Source organism: Oenanthe melanoleuca, chromosome Z (assembly GCF_029582105.1).
Source record: "Oenanthe melanoleuca isolate GR-GAL-2019-014 chromosome Z, OMel1.0, whole genome shotgun sequence".
Classification (NCBI taxonomy): domain Eukaryota; kingdom Metazoa; phylum Chordata; class Aves; order Passeriformes; family Muscicapidae; genus Oenanthe; species Oenanthe melanoleuca.
The window spans coordinates 64,005,845-64,029,046 of record NC_079362.1 but is presented as its reverse complement, the minus strand read 5'-3'; the positions used below and the strand labels follow the sequence as shown (position 1 = coordinate 64,029,046).

The 23,202-nt window shown below is 35.2% G+C and overlaps 1 protein-coding gene across 1 annotated transcript in view; it reads right to left on the bottom strand.

Annotated features, from left to right (window-relative positions):
* RICTOR (RPTOR independent companion of MTOR complex 2) overlaps positions 1–23,202 on the bottom strand; it is a 74,457-nt gene that overhangs the window by 32,976 nt on the left and 18,279 nt on the right. The window contains exons 4-16 of the mRNA XM_056513088.1: positions 15,440–15,504; positions 13,182–13,313; positions 12,144–12,207; positions 7,673–7,799; positions 6,683–6,852; positions 6,372–6,439; positions 5,198–5,265; positions 3,853–3,935; positions 3,127–3,214; positions 2,189–2,279; positions 1,983–2,049; positions 1,804–1,884; positions 378–478 (exon numbers count right to left, since the gene is read on the bottom strand). Of these exons, the coding sequence (XP_056369063.1) occupies positions 378–478; positions 1,804–1,884; positions 1,983–2,049; positions 2,189–2,279; positions 3,127–3,214; positions 3,853–3,935; positions 5,198–5,265; positions 6,372–6,439; positions 6,683–6,852; positions 7,673–7,799; positions 12,144–12,207; positions 13,182–13,313; positions 15,440–15,504 (1,205 nt within the window). The remainder of the gene's footprint in view (positions 1–377; positions 479–1,803; positions 1,885–1,982; positions 2,050–2,188; positions 2,280–3,126; positions 3,215–3,852; positions 3,936–5,197; positions 5,266–6,371; positions 6,440–6,682; positions 6,853–7,672; positions 7,800–12,143; positions 12,208–13,181; positions 13,314–15,439; positions 15,505–23,202) is intronic.

Sequence of the window (23,202 nt, the reverse complement as noted above, 5' to 3'; positions counted from 1 at the left end):
TAGGAAGTACTCTACAAGCAGCATTTATCATTTCACACTAGCGGTTTGAAACAATGCTGTAATTTATCACTGACAACACAATGAAAGAACATTATGATATATTGATCAGAATACTGATCTGACAAGACAGATCAGAAATGGCAAGAGTAATTAAAAAATACATTTTTACAGGTAAAAGAAACCTCAACATACTCAATTTGTCTTCTACAAAGAAAAGCAACTAAGAACATGAAGTTGAAGAAACACATATTAATGACATATGAATTTATCAAATTATCTGACTTCTTCCATTAGGAAGTTTCAATCGTGTAAAGTACCCATAAGATGGCATTTTGTAACAAAACTTTATGCTTTCAAATGTAACATAGAATTCTTACAGTCTTTTTTCTTTCATGATGTCAAAGGATGCTGCCATATTCATCAGTGTTGGTAAGCAGTGCAAGTGATGGCTGTGAGAATGAGGAAGAATTGTGTTTGCCTACAAAAAAACCCAATAAAAGATCAGTTAAAAAAACTTATTACAACAATTTCATCCATCTGTTTAGGAACAACGTTTAAAGAATCTATGGCTTTTCACAAGATTTTCACAGGTTTATGACAAGAAATTTACCTTTTGCCTAATGTCAGAGCATAATTACACATACAATTTTGAATTTGTAATCTAACTAATCAAGCTGACTTACACTAAAAAGTAACTTGAAACAATTTCAGAGTTTTATAATATGTATTGTTTCCCCTGGAGTTTAAGTTGTAGCATGCAAAAACCTGCAAAGCATCAGATGTGCTTATATCATGTGCATAAAAGTACTAAAAAACCCTAAAATCAGAAATCCAATTAAAGCTGATGATTTCTACTAAAGCATTACAGCACAAGAAACCCTGATTAATTAACATAACATTCTAAGTTACTAGACATTTAACTGCTTTTAATAAATATTTGTAGTTCTGAAAACATTTTTGGAAACTAAACAAGAAGATAAAGAAATCACTTACATTTCCAAACACTAAATAAAAAGATAATTTTTTTTTTCAGTTTTTGAGAAATAGTAGTGATATCTTTTTAACAGAAAATCAAAAAATACATGTGCTTTACAGCATACTCCAATGTGAGTTAACAATCACTCCCATTCAAAAGTATTCAGGAAACCAGAAAAACAGCTTTTAATATTATAAAAAGTACAGGCTGAAATGTAGCACTGGAGCGTTTATGAAAACAGTATCATCATCTCAGTATAAAATTAGTTTAAGAGAGAAAAGGTACTCTAAAAGCCATCTTAGGTCCACAGAAGTGGAATGAAGCTGAAGTTTCCTTGCAGCAGGAGCACTCCATCAAGATGGAGTTGCTGAATGAGTAACATCAAGTACCGAAAGTACATCGAGCTGAATATGAAAACGTTTTCATCTGTCTCCCCTGTGAGGAAGAAAGCTAAACACACTGTCATAGAAATGCTGAACATCATTCTAAGAAAAGCAAAAATTAGCTATGGTCCTTTTCCTAAACACAGTTACTGATGAGTGCATTTGCAGGGCTCCAGCCTAAAATATAACGGCTGCTATGGCAAGAAGGTGTCCTGGTGAGAGTCAGAGCTACATACCAACTTGGAGCAGAACCCCTAGCTCTTTCAACACTTTCAAACAGTCTTCCTACTGAATAATACTGGTTTTAACACATGAACTATCAGATGATACAATGTGAAATTAATCCATTATTCAGATGAAAACAACATGTTTCAAGTTCTGATACAAATTAATGCTATAATAGCAAATACCTTTTTACAAGTAGTTACAAAGAGTGGTATTTACCATGTGCAAAAGCTCTCCCAAAAGTATAGTTGCTCTGACAGATACATGGTCATCACTACTTGTGATCACTTCAACTAGACCCTTCAAAAAGCAAAAAAAATATTAAATCATTTAATGTGAAACATCTTACTTGAACTCTTGCAAGCAAGCATCTATTAAAACTGAAAGTCATTAGTTACCTCTAGAAGTCCATTGGTAATAAAAGCAGAAAGCACTAAAGCCAAGTAATTATCCATGAGATCAGGCCTATAGAGAAAAAAAGTATGGAAACTATTTAGAAAGTACATTCCTTACCATTCCTGCAAGAAAACAAGAAATGTTTTGTCCACACTGCAACAAAACAAGAAGAATGGTTTAGACTCAGTTGATTTCATTAAAGCCTCACCTTGACCTGGCTCTATGGGGTAGAACAGTTTTAGCCTCAGCAGCTACAAAGCCATCAGAAAGTCTCCAGCAGTCTTGAAACCTTCCTGGATCTAGAACAAGAAAATATGGACAAATTGTAATTGCAATTATTGACTTTCAAAGTATTATTTTAGTGGCAGTCAGTATGCGAATAATAATCCTTGTTCGCAAATATTATTTCAGGTCGTTTCAAATTACAGAAAATTTTGCCAGAGGTGATCTCTAACAGGTCATCTAATTCACAGTCTTGAACAAAGCAAGGGTACCTTGAAAGCCAGGACAAAGATTGTATCTAAATGTCAACAAAACCAGTGATATTTCCAATTCATAAACACATTAAATATGTTTAACAGAAAATACCATTAGCACCTAAAATGTTACAAGGTGCATCCATATAAAGAAGCAGCAAGTTTTCAATAAAGAATGATTTATTTACTTATAAATTTTAAAAAAGCAGAGAATCCTCTTGGACAAAGGAATAATTCTAAAGATAAAATACTAACTTGGTTAAATTTAAAGACATGAAAAACATGCACTTGTCCTCAAAAAAGCAGAAGTCAAAGAACAACAGAGACTGCTAACATACAATATATAGAAAAGACTGACTAATAACTTTTCTATAGTATTCACTAACACATCCACAATTCTGAGTACTCCTAACAGTTCAAAGAAGTCTAATCTGTAGTGCTTACCTTAGAGTCTTTTGTGTTAATGCCTAACTAAGCTGATCTTTCATCAAACTTAAAACACTTAACAGGTGATAAAGAATTTTAAACAGATCTTCAGAGCACCCAATACATTCAGGGATAAAAACATTTAGCACTAAGGCAATTTACAACACACGGGACAGAAAAGGTTTCAAATTTTTACAGGAGCTTAATAGACAGAATTATTATTTGAACTGTTTTAAATACTTACCTACACTGAGAAGTGCCTCAATAAACTCTTCTGCAATAACAGGGAGAGGAAGGCGAAATATATCGTAGAGAACTTCAAGCAGACCTCGCTACCAAAGAAAACATAACAGAACAGGAATTTTACAGATTTACAAAACTGTCCTTTTTTTCCACTATTAATACTAACCTTGAGCCTTCTAGAGTGCTAACACTGATGCATTTGTTGCAGTATTTTTTTCACAAACTGAAATAAACTGGAGAAGAGAGAATGGGGGCTTTCTTACTTCTGAATTGTCCCTTATTGTCACTATGATTGCTACAGTAGTTCAGGTTACTTGGTTTGCACATTCTTAGAACAGTTACATCTGGAACCATCAACTTTTATCTAGTAAGTTTAATTTGTGAAGAAACATTTTTATTTACCTGGAATTAAACTCTGATTATTATGCTTTAAACTTGCAACTGCAGCTATTGTAAACTTGCTCTGATTTATCAATAGAATAAAAATTAATTAATGTACTTTTCTCTCCTCCATTTTGTCACACATACATGGTGTCCTCCCCAGCTTCAGAGGAATTTTGAAACAGAATTACAGAGTTGAACTTCAGGGGTTAAACAAACTCAGGGACAGCTGTCTCATAACCGGTGTCTTTGTTTATTTAAACCATTAAATTGTTAAAATTTAAGAATAACTTAATTAAAATATTAAATATTATTTCTACATCAGTACTGAATATTCACCACCTACCCGGATTTCCATATTTGGTATACAGAGTACCCCAATAAGAGACTGAATCCCAGAATTTCCAGGTTTGCAAAGGCTGATAATACCTAGAAAGCATTAAATGTATAATCATATTCCCTCATCAAGAAAAGGACAACAGACACATTGTTAGATTTCCAGTTTGAAAACAAGCACACATGAAAAAAATTACTAATCATTTTCACCTTTATAATATCATCTCCTTCCCAATCAATAGTATTTCAAAACTTCATAATCACAGAACTTTATATCCTCGTTTAAAAACTGTGCTACTTCTGTCCTTCCTACTGTGAACAGAACTCAAAAGTTATCTGTGAAAATAACATACGCATGGAAGAAATGACAAAAAGATAAAACTGTCTGTAATGAGTAACTTTTGAGCCTGAAAGGTTTTCATCAACTGAGCAGAACTGTAAGGAATTTCAATCAAAAGCTGTATCACAACCCAACAAATTAATTAATTTCCTTTTAGTCTCAGGTGAATTCTAACCGCTCTTATATCTAAAAGCCTAAGTCTAGGAAGATGCAGAAACACATCTATCAGAAACTGTTCTATGAAAGTCTCAAAGTCATCACATGCTTCCTCTCCAATCATGCGAGAACACAAAAGAAACTTGAAGGATATCGGGACATTAAAATTAAGCATAGCGATCATTTTCAGAACTTAAAAAAAATAACAAATAGTATCACAACACAGCCTAAGTATAGCCTGGAAAAATCCCACTCAAAATTTTGTTAACTGTTTATATTAACTGATTTGAATTTGCAGGAAAGTGTCTTGACAAAAAAAGTAATCCCTGAGGTAGTACCTTCATCTTACATATTGTAATATCACAGAGAAAGAATTTAGGAAAATGAGAAAATGTACTTTTTTGATTTTGAAATGTCTTCTACATGAAAAATTGTAAACTATGTTCACTTCTAACTTCTCTTCAGCTATGGCAGCGGGTATAAGCAGGTAAAGTATTTGCCGGTATCTCTTAACACAGACAAAAATATTTCAACTGCAGTGGCAGAACCATCTCAAATGCAAATTCTTATGATATGAAGTTGTTTCAAACATCCTTTCACCCCTTAGATCTCAAGAATGAACACCAAGATGCAATTTATAGGGCATTTTACACTGGGAAGGAAAAACCTGTGCCTTGTCAGGAGTCTAAGAAAACTATGCATTGCAATCTTCCAATTTTACAGTATCAAAACACATATTAAGTAGCACTGTATGAAGGCATTGACAGAAATTAGACATATCAAATGAGACCCTCTGTCATTTATACTAGAAAGTAAAATCACACTTCCAATCATCCAGTTTCAAACAAATAAATCTTACCTGCCCATGATCGAAATGCTGCCACTATTCCCATTTTACTAGCTAGGAATCGTGCTTCTCTGTCCTCTCTGCCATTAAAACAAAAAGATGTCATAATGCAGGGAATAATTACAAAATAAACAGTATTAGAGTATTATTATTACAGTATTATTATTAAATGGTAGTTAACCGAGGTAGGGGAGAAAATCCAATGCAAAAGAAGTATTTTATGCATGCATAGATGTGTACATATGTATTTACACAATATATATTCACACAGAAAAGGTTTAGAATTTTTAATTATTGTTACTTTTCTTCATCCAGGGGAGTTTTCATAGGAAAAGGATAACATCAAAAACACCTACAGGTGTCAGATTAATCACTCTGCACCTCCACTGACACTAAGTCCACAGCAGAGATGTAAAGATTTGGACCTTATTCAGTTACCCAAACCCAAGCATCTAATCCCATTTGATAATTAAAAAATCCTGAATAATTCAAGTTGGAAGCCATCAGGAGATGAAAAAGTCACCAGTTACCAGACTAGGCCAGATTACAGAAACACAGAACGGTTTGGGTTGGAAGGCACCTTAAAGGTTATCTAGTTCAACCCCTCTGCAAGAAGTCAGCAAATGCAGTGTGCAGAACACACTCATTTTACAGTGTCTAGAGCTTTACGAGGTAGACAAGCTTCTGTAATTCAGTTTGGAATATCTGAAAAAAACCTCAAGGGTTTATCCAGCTGGGTGCTAGAAACTCTCAAGAATGGAGGCAGCAGGACCTCTCTGGACAACTTACACTAACTCTTTACGAGGTTCATATAAAATAATCTCCCTGCCATTTATATCAAGTTCAAATCTTTCTTGCTTCAATTTGTCTCTGTTGCTTCTTGTCCTCCCACCTTACACCACCATTAAGAGTCCTGGCTCCATCATCCTGAAAGCATTTTCAAAGGTAGTAAAAAGGCTACTATTCAGCAGAGGGTTCCCTCAACCCTCTCCTCTCTAGGCTCTCTAGCCCTTTTAAATCTTAAATGCTTAAAAGTATTTTAGAAAACTCCACTCTGGTCTACTATATTCAACTTCTAGAAATTTAGGATTGGAATAAGATTGGAACTAATATTTGGAAGGAAGTACAGCTTAATTCCAATGCTGTGAACATAACTGCTAGCACAAGTAGCAGCACTAACACTTACTTGAGTTGTCCTTCTGCTGTGTCTGGATTATGCCTGTAGTGAAAATCTGTGTAAGGGGCTAAAATTCGCTAAACAAAAGAAAGACATGCATTATTTTCACATGAAAATACAGTTAAATCACTACTGCCCTTTCCTCAGTCCCATTCCAAACCTTCGTATTATTCCTGCTTTATACACCTTAGGCTCTTAGCCTGAAACATTATCTTTTAGACACTGTGCACTAACATGGAGGAAATCTGAGACAAAAGTAAAACATTTTAATGAGTAATAGTGTTTAATTTCTGTCACTGAACAAGTAAAGCTGCACTCACCTCTAATTCTACATCTGCTCGCACATATTGTCGGGTCTTTGGATGATTAATGAGGTGCAAAACTGTAGTTATCAGAGCCTCATTTATTCGGCTTAGCTGACAGTCAATCACATTTTTCAAGATGGTACTTAAACCACCCCGAAGAGCCACCACCTCAGGATTTTGAAGTGCTAGATAAAGGAAAATGAGTCATTTTGGCCAGTGATCGAAGATAAAACACTTTATGGCATATGACAAGCTTGTCATCTCAAGTATGGAGATCTTATTTGTCCTGAACACTGCTGAGGCACATGTAAAGCTTTTAATGGAACTGGCTGACACTAGCAATTAATTGCAATTTTAGATTAATTTATCATACACAAAAATACTGGTCTCTCAGTCTCCAGCTAACTCCCGATCAAGTTTCAATACAATGGTTTCTGGATATCCTCATTCACTGAACTGACAAAGATAAAATATTTATACTGAAATAAGACTAACATTTTGCTTATTTCTTTAAAACAGAAGCTTTAATCTTGAAATCAAATTGCTGAAGTTATTTCCCACTGATTGATTTTGAAAAACTTCAAAAATCAGCAGTCAAATGAAAGTTTAGGGAGCCAGTATAAACCACTGTCCCAATAATACAGTACCCACCCCAAAAATTTTTATAAAGGAAAGTATTTCATAGTTCTCTGAATTCTTCTAAATTTGTCAGCATCTTGTGTATGGAAATCTCTCTATTTCAAATCCATTAGTTTAAGAATCGCCAACTACAGTAGAGAAATATTTTCAAGGCAAACCAAAAACTGTCAAGTCTTGAAGGAAAGATGAAAACCTGAAACCTTTGCCTAGGGCACATAAATAGATTTTTAGTAATTTTGGTTTATATCATGCTAATAACTAAAATCCATGAAACTGACTGTAATAAGAACATCTAATTCCTTATTAAAAAATACTGTGAATGACAATCACATCAAAACTGAGTATTAATTAAGAAAATAATCTTACCTAGTTCACAGATAATGGCTATACATGCTCGAACCATTCTGTCTCTTTCTTGAAGACCATCATTTCCTACTGCTATCAAAGAATTAGTAATAGAACTGGGGAACAATGAAGCATTCACAGTGATCATCTGCCAAAAACAAAAGAAAAAACCCTCTGGTTTATTTCTATTTCTTTAAAATACACTTCCATATTCACCAGCATTCTGTTTCCTACATACAGTTAGACAGACTAGTCCACCTAATACTTGGTTGTATCTGCTGAATCTTCACAATAATTTCTTTTGCTCTTGAATTTTTTTTCCATTTCAATTTGTTTGTCAATATACCATTCTCTTCTTGCTTCAGCTTCCTATTTTTATATTTTACCTTAATAAGAAAGAATTTAAAATACGTCTTTTGCAGTGAGAATTAAGACTATCATATTTTTTTTTCCCAAGAATATCTTTATTGACAAAGAACATTATCCAATGACACAGAGTAGACTACAAACTCATCTTCTATTAAGGACATTCTGTACCATGGAACTAACTTAGCTGTTAGTTTGGGACACTCAGAATTCACACCAGATTAAGGAGCAAGATATATTAAAGGTAAGGAAAGCCACCCCTAAACAACCAATACCACCAACTCTTCACTATCCCCGAAGTTAGGCTTTAATTACAAAGGCTGAGCAACTGCTTGTTCACATTTTTTCAATTTGTGAAAATTAAATACACATATCCTTCTGGACCAAGAATATCACTAAACAGATATATTACTAAGGAAGAAGCAGGTTTTTGTCTGGCTGCCTAAAAAGGGAACAGTGCTATCTTTTATAGCCCACTCAGCAGTGTCACCTTTTTTTCTCCACTAATAAATAAAAATGAGACATAAAAAAAATACTCAATATCCATCAAAAATTTAAGGGTAGTTTCCCATGCTTTTGCTTATCATCTTTTTTGTCTTCAAAAAAACAAGGCTTATCTTCATAATTCTTCAAAAAACATTTTGTTCTGTATCCATTTTATATCTCCCTTTGATGTGTTATAAGTATTTGTGCAAAGATGATTGGTTTTTTACCTTTTTTTTTTGCAAAATGTTAAAATGAGGGGATCAAGGGGATCAACCATTATATCCAAAATATTGGAAGAGTTTTAACCAATCTATCTTTAAATACATGTTTTTTGAGAAGCTTCTTGTTATATACAATGCAAACAAAACAGAAAGCTTTAAGGAAAAAACAAATTCTCTCCCACCCACACAGTCTTTCACTTTTACACTGGCAAGAAGAAACAAGAATAAGCAACAGAATAGGTGCACCAATCACCTAGAAACTGCAACCTGTTTGCTACTGATATTGACATGGTACTTCCTGTGAAGACACAAGCTGTTCTGCTTCACTGTCTCCTGTGTTTTTAAGACACGAGAAGGAAAGGTTTCTTGTAATACTCAACTCTAAACACATCAGAAGAATAAACAATTTTCTATATTTACTTTGTATCTGCTCTAAATATTAAAATGCAGTTCTAAAGACCAAGGACAGGTAAAGTACAAGTAGCTGAAATGAATTAAGTAAAAAGACTATGAATTTGGTCTTTTAAGACTCCTTTAGAAAACAGGAAGAAAGAAAATGGTACATATTTTATCTAACCCTGACTTCTGCTTTAAAAAGAAAGCACCTGGACTATTGAACTTTTTAAAAAATGTCTTACTGACTTCTACTAGATAGAAAAATGCTTCACAAAGCAACTTTGTCCTTTTCATGGCTCAAAATATTGCTAAACTGTAAAGCTTTCACCAGTAAATGTAGAGGTAACAGCAGTCAAAACAGACAGCGAAAACTCAGCCATCAAAAACTACTGGACATCAAGTTTAAAAATCAGATTTTTTAAAATCTTCCTGCACCGTTTAAACATAATATTTTTAAAATAAAGTTTATGACTGCTTTTTCTAAATTCATAAATAAATATTAATATCTTATATTTTGTTGTTTTTCTCTATGAAAAGAAAGAAAAGAGAAGGTATTAATTTTAATCTACATAATTTTCACAGACATTTTTACTACAAAAGATGAGATTAAAGAGCCAAATCTTGAAACTGAAAACAATAGTTCTGTCATACTGGAAAATCCCAGCTCAGTTTCACAGTAAATTATCTTCTGAACAAGTTTGTTAGTTTTTTTTCATTTTATTTGCCATTCATTCTTCCCTTCTAGACCTTTAGGAATCTAGACCTTCTAGAATCCTTTAGGAATCCTGGAATCAAATCACTAAGTCTTAGACATTGAGAGAGATGAAGACAGAGGTAGAAAAAGGGCAAGAGCATGGCAGCAAAAAGATAATGTGAAAATACAGAATGTGCTGCTCAGGAAGCACAGTATTCCTTGTGAGAGTACTGACTGCTTTATGCCAATCCATGCTTAACTGCTGTGGCCCAGTGTCCTGGGGTGACTTTGTGATGTTGAATTGTATCGCCATTGGTCTGTTTAGCCCAGAAACAAGTTCAAATGCTGGATTTGAGAGTGAAAGGGGTGGAAGGAGAAGAGGTGGAATGTCTGAGGTGGTTGTTTTCAAAACACAGAGACAGGAGTTTCATTGTTTTGTCTCCTGGACTATGTCGCCATGGTGGACAGCAGTAGAGAGCTCTCCTTTGCTTTTAGTTAGTTTTTTGACTAACTGAAGTAGAGAAGTTCCCTGGAAAGTTTTTTCCTTTTTTCCTGGAATTATTTGAAGCTGCTCTGGATTGCGGACCTGAGGGGAACACCAGGATCTCACACCTGCGACCGACCGGGACCTGGCCTGGGCACCGGAGGGACTGAGAACAGACTGAGCTGAGCTACCACTCACAGGAGAGAGACTTTCTGAATCAGTCACCTCTTCAAAGCAGCAAGAGGTTTTGTTGTCCAGTAATGCTCATTTTTTTGTGTTTTTCCTGTTGAATAACTTCTCTCTGAGGAAATGTTTTTCCAAATTGGTTGGGGGAGGGTCTACTTGGGTTTGCTTCCTGAGGGGGGAACCCTTTGGAGATCTTCTCCCAGATTTGCCCTAAACCAGGACACCCAGACAGCACATAAGAAAGCTGTTAACTTCAGTGGTAGCAGGCTGGGTGTATTTTGGTTGATCTTACACTGTCTTCTAAGAAAACAGAATGTTATAGATAAGCAAAAGATGCTAGAAAAGGCTTTCCATCAACAGAGTTCTCAGCATCAAGGAACCACAAACGTGGCTACACAGCCTGTGGATTTGATGCAAACATCTGCTGTACACCAACACCCTTGCATCATGATGGAGGAAAAAACCCACCAAGGGTCAGCTGTATGATTTCTTTGATATTTCTCTTTGACCATCATTTTTTCAGATCAAACTAATCAATTTGTTTCTCTTGCTGTCTCTTCTGTTATGCAAGACAGAAGTTTTTGCTCAAGTAGGAAATGCCCAAAAAAGCCCAGAAATAATGAGGACAAATATCTGACACAAATAAAACCAATTATGGATGTGTTTCCATCTTCTGATATACATTATTAAGTCTATACTGGAGCTCTTATTTCAAAGTAGACTTGCAAAGAACTTTTTATAAAGTGCAATTTTCTCAGGCATCTTCCTTCATAGTGGGGCTTTTTTGTTTGTTTTTTGCTTATTTAGATTTGGAGATAGCCGTGTTTAACATTAATAACTCTTTTTCGGCACAATTGTTAATCAACCACATTTTATCTTCTGTAAGACAGAAAACGTATTTAGATAGATTTAAAATACAAAAAGAGATTTAACAGACATGCTCCTGGGGAACCACTCTTCAACTACTCCAAACTTTACTTCAGTCTTTGGTAGTTTAAGAATAAGAGAACAATAAAGAACAGTGAAGTCCAGCACAAAGGCAGGATATTATTATATTTTGTGAATAAATTTGGTACCTCTATATGCCAGTTTCTCTAGGATGAATTTGAAAATGCAGCTACTATACATTTAAATCTCACATCCATGCGTACACAGTACAGTAACCATCACAGACTAACCACGTTTTATTGAGTATCCGTGACAAAATCCTCCATGGATAGCATCAACTGCCATAAATAAAGCAGTAAGTCTATAAGCATTCCTTGAATGATTACTTCAGTGACAACTTGTCTCATTTCTCACATGGCACAAAATCTCCCAGTTTCTCACTCACAGGTGCTTAAACAAACTATACAATGAAGTCATCGTAATTTCAATATTGAAACTTAATGTTGTTTTTATGCCTTGTTTATGCCTTGTGTTTTCCAAACCTTGCCCAGTAAGCAAGAGTTTTCTAGCGCACTTGAGATTCTAAACAGTAAAAATGTAAAATCGAAACAACTCTCTTCACTATATTTTTCTTTTAAATTATCAGCTATATTACATGATTAAGATAAAGCAAGGTATTAAGGACTGTGAAAAATCACTGTTGAGGGAGAGAACCAGGAGACAGAACAACTGAGTGGCACTGCAGATACAACCATACATGGAAGATTTTACCTTTCTGACTAATCGAAGTGCTTGTGTTCTTTCTACTTCATTACTCTGCTGTATGTCAATGCACCTAAAATAAGTTAAAAAACACATTTTGTTTATAACAACAGTAACTTTCACCTTAACTGTTAACAACTCATGTTAATATTTATGCATATCAGCACAAAAGAAAAACAACTGACTTATGGTTTTTAAACACTTTTCAGCAAATACACTCATTATGATACATCAGTTAGATTTGGTTTATATTTTCTCAGCTATTCTCATTACAATTAAATCAGTTGAATGTTCTCAAATATAAAATGGCAGAGCATAATGCTTCAGCAATTATTTTCCAAGCCAGCTGCATTTATGATTTGCAAATAAGACCACACCAAGTGTTTGTAATGTTTCACATCAACACACTTTTGAGTGTTTTCAGATCAGAAAAGTCCTTTTGCTCCAAAAAATTTAAACAGCACACTAAAACTGCATGTGTATATTTACAAACCAAAATTCACACACAAATCTGTATCAGCATATTAAATAAAAAATTTCATTACAAGAAGCACTAGAAATGCTATTATTTACATTTATTCATCATGCTGTTTGTATTATCTCACTGTTGGTTTGCCCTTCAGTATTCTTCTGTTGTGTCATTGATTATATTTAGCCTACAAATTCTTGGACATCAACTACTTTTTAGTTCTGACTTTGTAGTGGAGGCTCCACAGCACTGTGATAATACAGAGTCAAACAACTCCCACACAAAAATTTAAGACATGAAAATTATTTAATCTTTCAACCTTATTAATTTATAGTTAATGGTATTCACAATTAAAATAATAAATTCTTTGGATTACTTGTAATATATCATATATTAGGAAAGCATTTTATTTGGATTAGCTAGTGTGATGAAATATTCTGTTGAAGAAAAATGCATTTTATAAAACTACTTACCAAGAATGTAAGTGAATATGAAAACACTTCTCTCCTGTCTCAACCATGAAAAAGCAAGTAATTTAGAACTTTACAATTTACAACAAGAAGAAAGAGGAAAATTACCTGGCTATCAAATAATCCACTTTCAACTTTAGCACCTTCTGGAGAATACTGGAGTCCCGAATAAGATAGCGGAGGGCTCGCAATCCTGCTGCTCGCACCTCTTTTGCTTCATTTAGTAAAGCTAACCTCAGACTACAATGAAGAAAACAAGAGGGACAAACAACTATTAGGCAGCAGATAGACTTCACTATCTGACATGTAGCTACTACTCACTCATTTAAGATGAAAAAATATGAATTTTAAAAATAAATGTTTTTAACTCATTTTCTGACTTTCAGGTCTTCTCAGGTGCAACCTAGAAGGCAAGTCCTCATCCTAGTCAGCAGAAAATATATTAATTTTAAAAAGCCACAAATGAATTTTCCCCCCAAGTAACAGCTTGTACATCTGTGAAATGACATAGAACGAAAACCTGTACACAACCTGTTTTTTGACAAAGCAGCTGAGCACAATATTAGTCCAAGAAAATTAAGAGGTAGAATAAGGTAGGTAAGAAGAAATGAGATACAGAAGAACTCTAGAAATGGAGCTAGCAAGCACAAAGTAGCACACTGTCCTTTTGAAGGCCCTTAAGAGATTTGTCTCTCTTCCTCAATTACATGCAGGGTGGGGTGGAATCATCAACCTCCCAATGACATCTACTAGTAGGGTTTTTCACTGGACTTCTAAGAATGTAAATACTGCAGCCAGTGAGACTGAACTTCTACAAAGGACTTATTTTCTTCTGTCCTTATCCTAGGGTTGTCATACATGGCAATCAGCTGCTCAAAGGCAAAAAGCATCTTTTGGTGAATACCTGGCCTGGGTAAGTCACTGTAACAGAAGCCTACTCCCAGGTGACACCTAGACAAAGTAGAAAGGCTGCTGTATCATTTGCAATAAAGATGAACTGATTATTATTTTCAGCACCAAGCAGGGAATTGTTTCAAGACCATCTTTTCTATAATATGAATACACTGCCCAAGCTACTTTGAATGCAGCCCAGGACACAACTGGATTTCTGGACTTCCAAGACTTGATATGGGACTGCTGACTCATGTCCAGCCTCTCGTCCAGAAGCACTCCCAAGTCCTTCTGAGCAGGGCTACTCTCAGTCAGTTCAAGCCCCAGCCTGCGTTGATACCAAGAGTACTCTTGATACCAAGGATCTTTGAGCCCAACTCCTGGCCCTGCACAGGACAATCCCAAGGATCACATCATGTGCCTGAGTATGTTGTCCAAACACTTCTTGAACTCTGTCAAACTTCGGAATGTCACTACTGCCCTTGGGGAGCCTGTTCCACTGCGCAACCACCCTCTGGGTAAAGAATATTTTCCTAATATCCAATGCAAACCTCTCCTGACACAACTTCAGGCCAGTCCCTTGGGTCCTGTCACTGGGCCAATGGAAAGAAGAGATCATGCCTGTCCCTCGTCTTCCCCTCACAAGGAAGCTGTAGACTAGTTAAAGAATGGGCACAGTGAAACCATTACAAAGGACAAGACTACAATGACATTCAACACAAAAAGAAAAAGAGATGTGTCACTATCTTCAATTATACAATGAAAACATACAGCTGGTAAAAAAGATAAGATCAGTTTTAGCTAAGAAAACAATTACATAAGATTTCCCAACATTTTGATCAAAGAGCAATTAGCTTTCCTAAGCTTTTTTCCTTACGTGAGATCTAAATTGAAAGAATAAAGAAATGCATTAAATATTAGATCTTATTTGCTTTTGAAACCAGTGCTGGTCTTAAAGACAAATTTACAAATTTCTGTGTGGAAATAAGCATGCACATCTGACAGTCAGAAATGGCCACAAAACAGACAGAAATTCCACTTAAAATATATATACAGGGCATATCAGCAGGGAAGGCAGTGCTACATGCACATATACATACCAATACAACATAAAATACTGATCTTTAAACCTTGATTCTGTATCAAGAGTATGTTCTGTATTTTGTAATGTACATTTTTATAAGAAGTTCTTTCTACAAGTACTGAGATATGTAGAGGTACTTTTACATCTGTGAGGAATATAAGGAAGAAATCTACACTTCTAACTTGGAGGCTTTGTCTCTGTTTGCCCAAAAGTAAATAATGTATTTCTGATTTTACTCATTAAAATATTTGCAGGTTATATACTTGCATTATGAAGTTTCAAACATATTCTAAATACAAAATATTAGTTCAAAAGTACAAATGAAGTTTATTTAATTGCACTAAAACAACTGAAGCTCCCTAGCATTGCTCTAGTGCTCTTTACTACTTACCATATTATGATGCTGTCATAGGTAAAACCTAACTTTTCTTCAGCATGGCCAGTATTACAAAGAAGCTGAAAACAGAAGAAAATATCTGTTATTTATAGCTCTCCAAAAATGACCATGAAAAACCATGTATTTTGGGAAGTGCTTTGAAAAAAAACCTGAGGAATTTAATTTGTAGCAAGGGAGAGTACCAGACTTCTCTGAGAACTTCAGCTGTCTGTATCATGCTCCTACACATCAGATACAGAGACTCATCTGTGGATTTTCATACCAAAAAAAGGTTGCACAGTTGTATAAGCTGTGTACTGGTCAATCCATTTTACAGCACCAGATTGGTAGCTGGCAACAGGTAATTTGAGCAGAGAGCAAAAACGACTGAAGCCAAAGCAAATCTGTAGGAGCTCAGGTAAGAGTTTTGAAACAGACTGACACTGATGGTCCACTGCCCTGTTTTGTCACAGTAGCACAGAAGTATAAAAAAATCAGAAGGCATTACCAAGTGTCCTGTAACTGACATTCGGTCTTGGCCTGCCATCCATTCTACAAAATTTGAAAATCAGAGCAAAGGTTGAATTTTTACACAGCTATAAACTGTCACAAACTGGACACTTCAACTGTATCTAGTCATTGTGAACAGAAAAGATTTACGAGCACTGTTTTTAAGTCCAAAACCATGCTTAGAAGGAGCAACTTAGGTCTCCAATGTTTTATTTTAGCCTCTTGAGGAAAGGAAAACAATCTCTTCTGTAAGAAGAGCTGATGCTGTTCTTTTCAAGAGCAGCAAAGAAATTCTTAGTAATCTCATTTACTATTCCTGGCTAAAATTATAAAATATTATCATGCCAAATCCCAAAGCATTTTTCTAAGTGTTTCCAAAAATTTAAGTGACTAATACTGATTGCAATAGCTTTGCACTTTGTCCTCTGTTTTCGAAACAGGCATGTGCACAGTTCTAAGTCAGCACAGTATTAAGTTGCTCCTCAGTCAGGAATCCAGGAAGTATTTGTGCTAACTAGTCATTACCTCTGCTCTGAAAATATTGTAATATGTCAAACCCTGTGACTCATTCTTTATGTGTATTTATTGCTAACAATAAGAAATTTATAACAAACAACATGAACAGCCAAATCAAGGTTAATTTAAAATATGTAATGTGTTCCATGCTTCAGCTTTACTGTTCACCTCCATCTGAAAATACGGCATATTGCACAGAAATTCTGCTTTTAAGTAAACCCATTTTACTAGTACGATCATTAAAATTCAAACAGTACTTAGATTTATGTTCAGCAAGTAGAAATTCATTTGGTGTTCACATTACATCTTACAAAATTGTCTTTCAATAAAAATACCTAGTGATAATGTTGAAATTTAAGGCTGTTAACGAGAGATTATTAAATTTGCCTGGATCAGCTCCATGTTTCGTCTCAAATGATTTAAGTTAATTGTAGTATTTTAGATTTGGAATTTTTCTTAATCAAAGACAATTATAAAACATAAGGAAAGTTTTTATATAACCTTTTTTTACCACCTTTCTAATTTAAGTAATAATAAAACTAGACAATTGATGCACTAACTAGTTATGACAGTATGTCACTTCCTAACATGAATCTATTTTTATGCCATGTTGTTGGACTGCCTAAGGCCACCACTGCTGCTTTAGCATTTCTATTGACATCTTATGAACTGTAAAAATTGGCTGGCAGAGTGTAAGCAAAACAGTGCGAGAAGATAGTGAGTAAAAACAGTTCATTGTTTAGTAACAGACAGTTACATCAATAGTTGTTTAGGCTAATCATTTCTAATCTAAATCTCTCCCCAGCATTCCACCCCAGACAAAAATGAGAAACCCTAACTTAACATAACATATTGCCCTCAACAATCTATTTTACCTACTTTACAAAAACCCATAGAATTTTAATTCTGATGTAGGAAAAACCCATCTTTCAGAAAGCTGCTACAATGTGCACTAGTAGTGCATTAGTGAAGCTAGTCTCCTATCATACACTTACCATTGGTTTGCATCTTGAGTAGTCCTAAGGTTAAACTGAAGCACTGGACGTGTTCCAGGAACCCACCTAACCTGCTGCACTCTAAAAAACATTCAGTTCACTGGACCAGTTTTAGTCTGGTTGTCACTCTCACCAAATGTATACAGTGGTTATTAGCTTCTCAATACCAACTGTTGTTACCTATCTGTGCTCCCACTGCACACATCTTCATCAATGCTGAATAGAACTTGACCTTATCTTCAAATTCAAACACAGACATGCAACCTGACAAGTTGAAACTCATCAAGTTTAACTGCTGTTTGGATATAAATTTCTGAATTTGACAGGAATAATTATGGAAGTGTTTAATGGTGTCTGTGCATACATTTGGAATACTTTTCCCCCAGAAAAGAAAATAGCTACCAGTTTATTCTCCCTCTAATGGGACACCAGTACTTATGCATTAGCTTTCTTTGTAATTTATATATGTTCCATATAGAAAATCGCCTAAAAATATGGACAGGAAGATCAGAATTCAAAAATGTTCCAGTGACTTGAAAGGAGTGCCCAAACTCAATAAGATTTAACTAAATAATAGGAACAGCATATCATATTCTTCCATGTACCACACATTAAACAGACACATAAAAAAATGAAAGCAGGTCAGCAGAAAACAGAAAATGTCCAGAAATTAACATTTAGAATGTTAATTTAAAACAAAACAGAAAACTGAATCTATCTCTGGAAATACTAATACGACTGCATTACGTTTGAGATTAAAAGACTTTTTCCACTTCACAGGTTACTCTCAAAACTGCAAGAACAAAATTTTGTGCGACACATCTTAAGAGCAAAGTGGAAAAAGCATAGCAGAAAAACGGAAAAGGCAGGTAAAAAATCCACCCATGAAGGCTGAGCCTTTGGTTTATTTAACATAGGAGAAAAAAAAAACCTGGCTGATAAGGCTGGATTTCTGTAAGTTTGAAAGCTGAAAAAAATAGTTACGGAAGCTGCTATTGTGAACAGACTGTTCAGCTGATCCCAATTCCTTGGGCATTTGCTATATTATAAATGCCTTTCTTTAAATATATTATACTAAAAACCATTATTGTTTTCTTCTCATTTCACCTTTAAACAACATTAAGCAAATCAATGATTCTAGCCCAAATACAGCGGTATTTGTAGATGGCTGAATTTCTGACAAAGTCAAGTAATTGTCATATGTTTGACTGTAAGATTTAACAATTAACATACATACCATGACAGCATAACTCTATAGACAAGCAGTATCAGAATACTGAAATTTATCTTTGGCTATACATTGACATAGTTCATTAAAATGGCAATGGGTTATCATATAATACCTGGAATTATGGAATTATTTGTATTTTTATACTATTTATATTTTCCATATATAGATCTTATCTACAAAAAGCATACATTTTTATATACACACTACGAGTTTTATATATATTTTATAAAGGTACAAACAAAACCAAATAGAGTATACTTTTTGAGTTAAAACTGCAAATGAGTCTACCTCAAAATTAAAATGTTGTGGTCAAATACACAGTGACTGGGTATAGCAAAGACTCTCTGAGGGTAAGATTAAATATTAGGACAAAATGCTAAGTACATTGGGCCAGACAGTGACTAACTAACAGTGAAGGCTTTATTCATGTTTACTGTCAGCTATGAGTTTTTCATACTACTCAGATGAGTCACAGCAATATGAGTAACATATCAACATGTCTTGGAAACAGTAGCTCAGAACAACAAAACCATAGGAGGTCAACAGTATGCACAAGTGGAGTGTACATTTGAGACCCTTTAAATTTATATTTAGCAGAACAGCCACAGCAATTACTAGGTAAAAATATTATATTATTCTGTGCATTCAGGATGCAATTATTGCATTATAACTTTGGAAATACAGATTGAGCCACCACTGGCAATATTTAAGGAAGACTACTTTGCAGCTCCTAGTCTTAAGAGAAGCCCCTACTGAAACTGTGGATTCTGGCTTCAGACACATTTGTTACACAGCTGAATGTCCCTAAGTACATGCTCTGTCTCTATCTGCTACATCACCCTAAGATTTCAGGTTTTGCCAGTGGTTTATCTGCCTGGATGAATGTTACAGTCAGGCAGTACATTCAGTCTAAGAAACCTGGGTTTTGCAAAAGACAAAAAGACACTAAAATGTTAAGATTATGAATCAGAGGCACAATCCATGAAAGGCTCTATGGCTATACCCATATCCAAGCCACTCAATCCATATCATCCTAGTGAAAGTCAGCAGCATGGTCAAAAGTCAACAGATATACAGGCCAGAATAGTAGAACTTTATTAAATAATGACAATTAAGTTTTGACCAGATTGAAAACATAATTTACAATGGTATGAAGGATCCCTCAGAAGCTCCCAGTGGAATAAACCTTCTGTAATAGCGGCTTATAAATACTTCAAATCACAGAGATATTTTTTTCCACTAGGTAAATGTAACTGCACAGTTTCTTCTGGTTTTCAGTGATTTACCACTTACTGCTTCCCATGGGGGTGGGGAAAACCCAGAAGATGTAACCACGATGTTTTGGTACTGATCAGCAGAAGCTGGGAAACTTCAAGGTGCTTGCCTTATGTAGGTGGCCATATAAATTAAAGATGGGTAATCCTACCCAGTTTATTGGAGCTAAATGCATATACCAGACTTGTGAACTGCTGTGACATTTGAAAGTGGCACTGACCATTTACTGGAGGTCAAATCCTCAAACAGTTTTCAGGTCAGAATATGAATTAGCTTAAATAAGGCAGCTTGAAGGAATATAGATTGAGGCACTACTTCATAAAAGCTTTTGCCTACAAAACTGCAGTTTCACTTACTAGGTGACAAGAAGCAGAGGAGAAGAGTGTGCTCTCATTCAAAGCAGATAAAATTTCCAAGTCTGCTGGTGCTGCAATTCAGAACTAAACAGACCTTTCCACAGCCCGTGCATTACCAGACTGGGAATGCTAATTTCCTGGAATAGAAAACTTAGACCACCTGTCAGGCAAGAACAACCCACGTTCTGTAGATAAAGGGCAAAGAACTGGAACACTAATGATGTAGCAAGTAAGTAATACTAGCAAAAACTTGATAAATGAAATGCAAGTTTTTGTAAGATATCATGTATAAAGCATACTTTGCACAGTAATAGTGGGTGCTGTGGAGAACTGAACGGGACTAGTTAACATTTCTCTTAAAGGGAAGTAGAAATGAAACAGGTGTTACATCACCTAAGCCCACAAGCTTCACATAAAGTATCTGCTTTACCATCTTATTCCAGCAGATGAACGTTTTTGACTTTTGATCACCATTATTTTATTTTTTTTTTTTCATATTTAAAGTATTTAACTTCTACATAAAGCCCTGGAGTCTAGTTCAGTACTAGTTCAGTAATTTTTAAATTATGAATATGCTCCTGCTCCTTAAAAAGGGGAAGTGAGGGGAACAGTGCTCACCTTAAAAATCCAGTCCAGTTTCAAGTAAAGAAACCTGAACATAACAAGCCTCAGATATCCTGACAACAATACAAAACATGGTGTCTATCATGATCTTTATCAGGAAACTCCACATTTACAGTAAATTACATTACTTGTTTCCAAGTGATAAAACCATTTTGCTTTCCCTGACTAAAGAACTAAAACAGCGAGAGTCGCAGTCTTCAGAAGAAAAATATGTGGTAGTTGGGAGCAGCTGCTTAGACTAGTTCAGATGTTTTAAGTATAATAATATTTCTTGCAGGATAATAATAGATTTTCCATATTATTTTACCTGAAATATGCTATTAAAAATTTCCAAAGGTCCTTTCCCTGTCTATAGTGCAAATACCTCAGAAAACAAGTAGCTCTTCAAAAATGGACGTCAAAATGCAACAATTAATAAACGAATCAAGTTTCATATTCACTATTATTCTAAGACAGGATACAAACATCCTCAGCCCTCAGCATATCAATCTTACTCACACTCCTGTCTCAAAAAGAAGGAACTGAGACTATACTAACTCATGGTAGAAGAACAGAGTGCAAAAAGGAAATAAAACCATCTCGCCAAGCTCCAGGCTTTCACTTTTAACCACTGGAATGACAAACACAGAATTGTTCCAACCACAAGGCAGACAATACACTACAACTTGCAACTTTTATTCTCATAACTGCATTTACAGTTCAAACAAAAACAGGAAGAGTTTTTAAAACCAAATGCACTAAGTTATGCACTTAAAAAGTACATATTCCAGAGAGACGAATGTAAGAATGAGTGTTCAATATTAAACTGAGTAGCGTGAATCTGATTTAGAATTAAAATCAGGTTATGAACTACAGTCTCCACTTTCAAACATAATATTTAATTTTATTAAGTTGCTTTTCACAAACTCATAAATTTCCTGCGAGTCTTAAGTGCAATTTATGAAAACCATCCTTCCATTTTTCTATGAATTTTCCATTTTCAATACTGGGTTTCACAAAACCCCCAAATATTCTTCAAATATTCTTCAAATATTCAATTATGGAATTACGCAATCTCTCAAAACTATTTTAAAAAAAGAATATTTGGATCATCTTTTAATTACAATATGCATATTTATTAATTTAACAGAGTTGCAGATGCCTAACATCTGATTATCAATTGCGAAACTAACTCTGTTTTGAGATCTGTAGTTTCAAATACTGAATTTTCACTACAAATTGTGCATCTACAAATCTAATCCAGCTCTTTAATTTTAAGACAATAAGAGAATGTGGAAGTATACACATTTCAAAATTTCCAGATTATCACAAAAAAGAAAACCTAGCTATGCATCAGACTTTTCTAGCAGAAGGGCTTTCTTGCAACACATTTTGAAATCCCAGGGAAAACAGGAGCACTCTGTTAATGGCTGAAGTCTAACAGACACAAGGCAACAGCCCACAGAAGAGACTTCAGTGTGAAGTTCAGTCCTTAGTGAATGCCATGCACCCACGTGTTCTGAACCAATCCAGAAAATTTAGCACTTACAGATTCGCTATTAATGCATTAGAACATTAATTCATTTGTTGCTGTGATTTTGTTCTCAGTACTCATGCTCCTGTGAAGTGAATCTTACGCATTACCGCTGAAGTGGTCAATCTCACAAGGATTTAAACAGCTGTCTGCTTCAAAGGTTATCATGTGTATTTGTCTTTCTCATATCAACTGGCTCCCCACGCCCGCCCTTGAGTATTCCTTCACTTAAGACTGGCTCAAGAATGTCAACTGGACTCCTGGCAATTTTACTCAATTCTTTGTAAGAAAGTTATCTGCAGCCATAATTTAAACCTCACTTTAACCCTCACATTCTCCTCTACTATGTTATTTCTTGGCTGCTGCGGGTTGCAGGATCCATCCTCAGACACAGGAACTCAGTTTTGCTTTTCAGGTGTGTTGCCCTATCCCTATCAGAAAGATATACAACACACCACGTCCTTCTATCAGTCCATCAATTTGAGTAAGGCTCACACTGAAGCTTCAATGTTTCCTGCCTCACTAACTGCAACACACGTTTTCCTTGCATTGACAGATGCAACACTGGTCCAACCACAACTACTCACCATCCTACAATGAACACCTTTTCCCTAACTACCTGACCACCTCCCATGAGTTGTCTCAGCTTTTCTCCACAGGTTTCTCTTTTATGCTACTCGCTGTCCTTCTGAACATCTTTCACAGTTTTTTTCTCCAGCTTACACCTTCATCCTGCAGTAAGTTTTTAATTCTTGCCT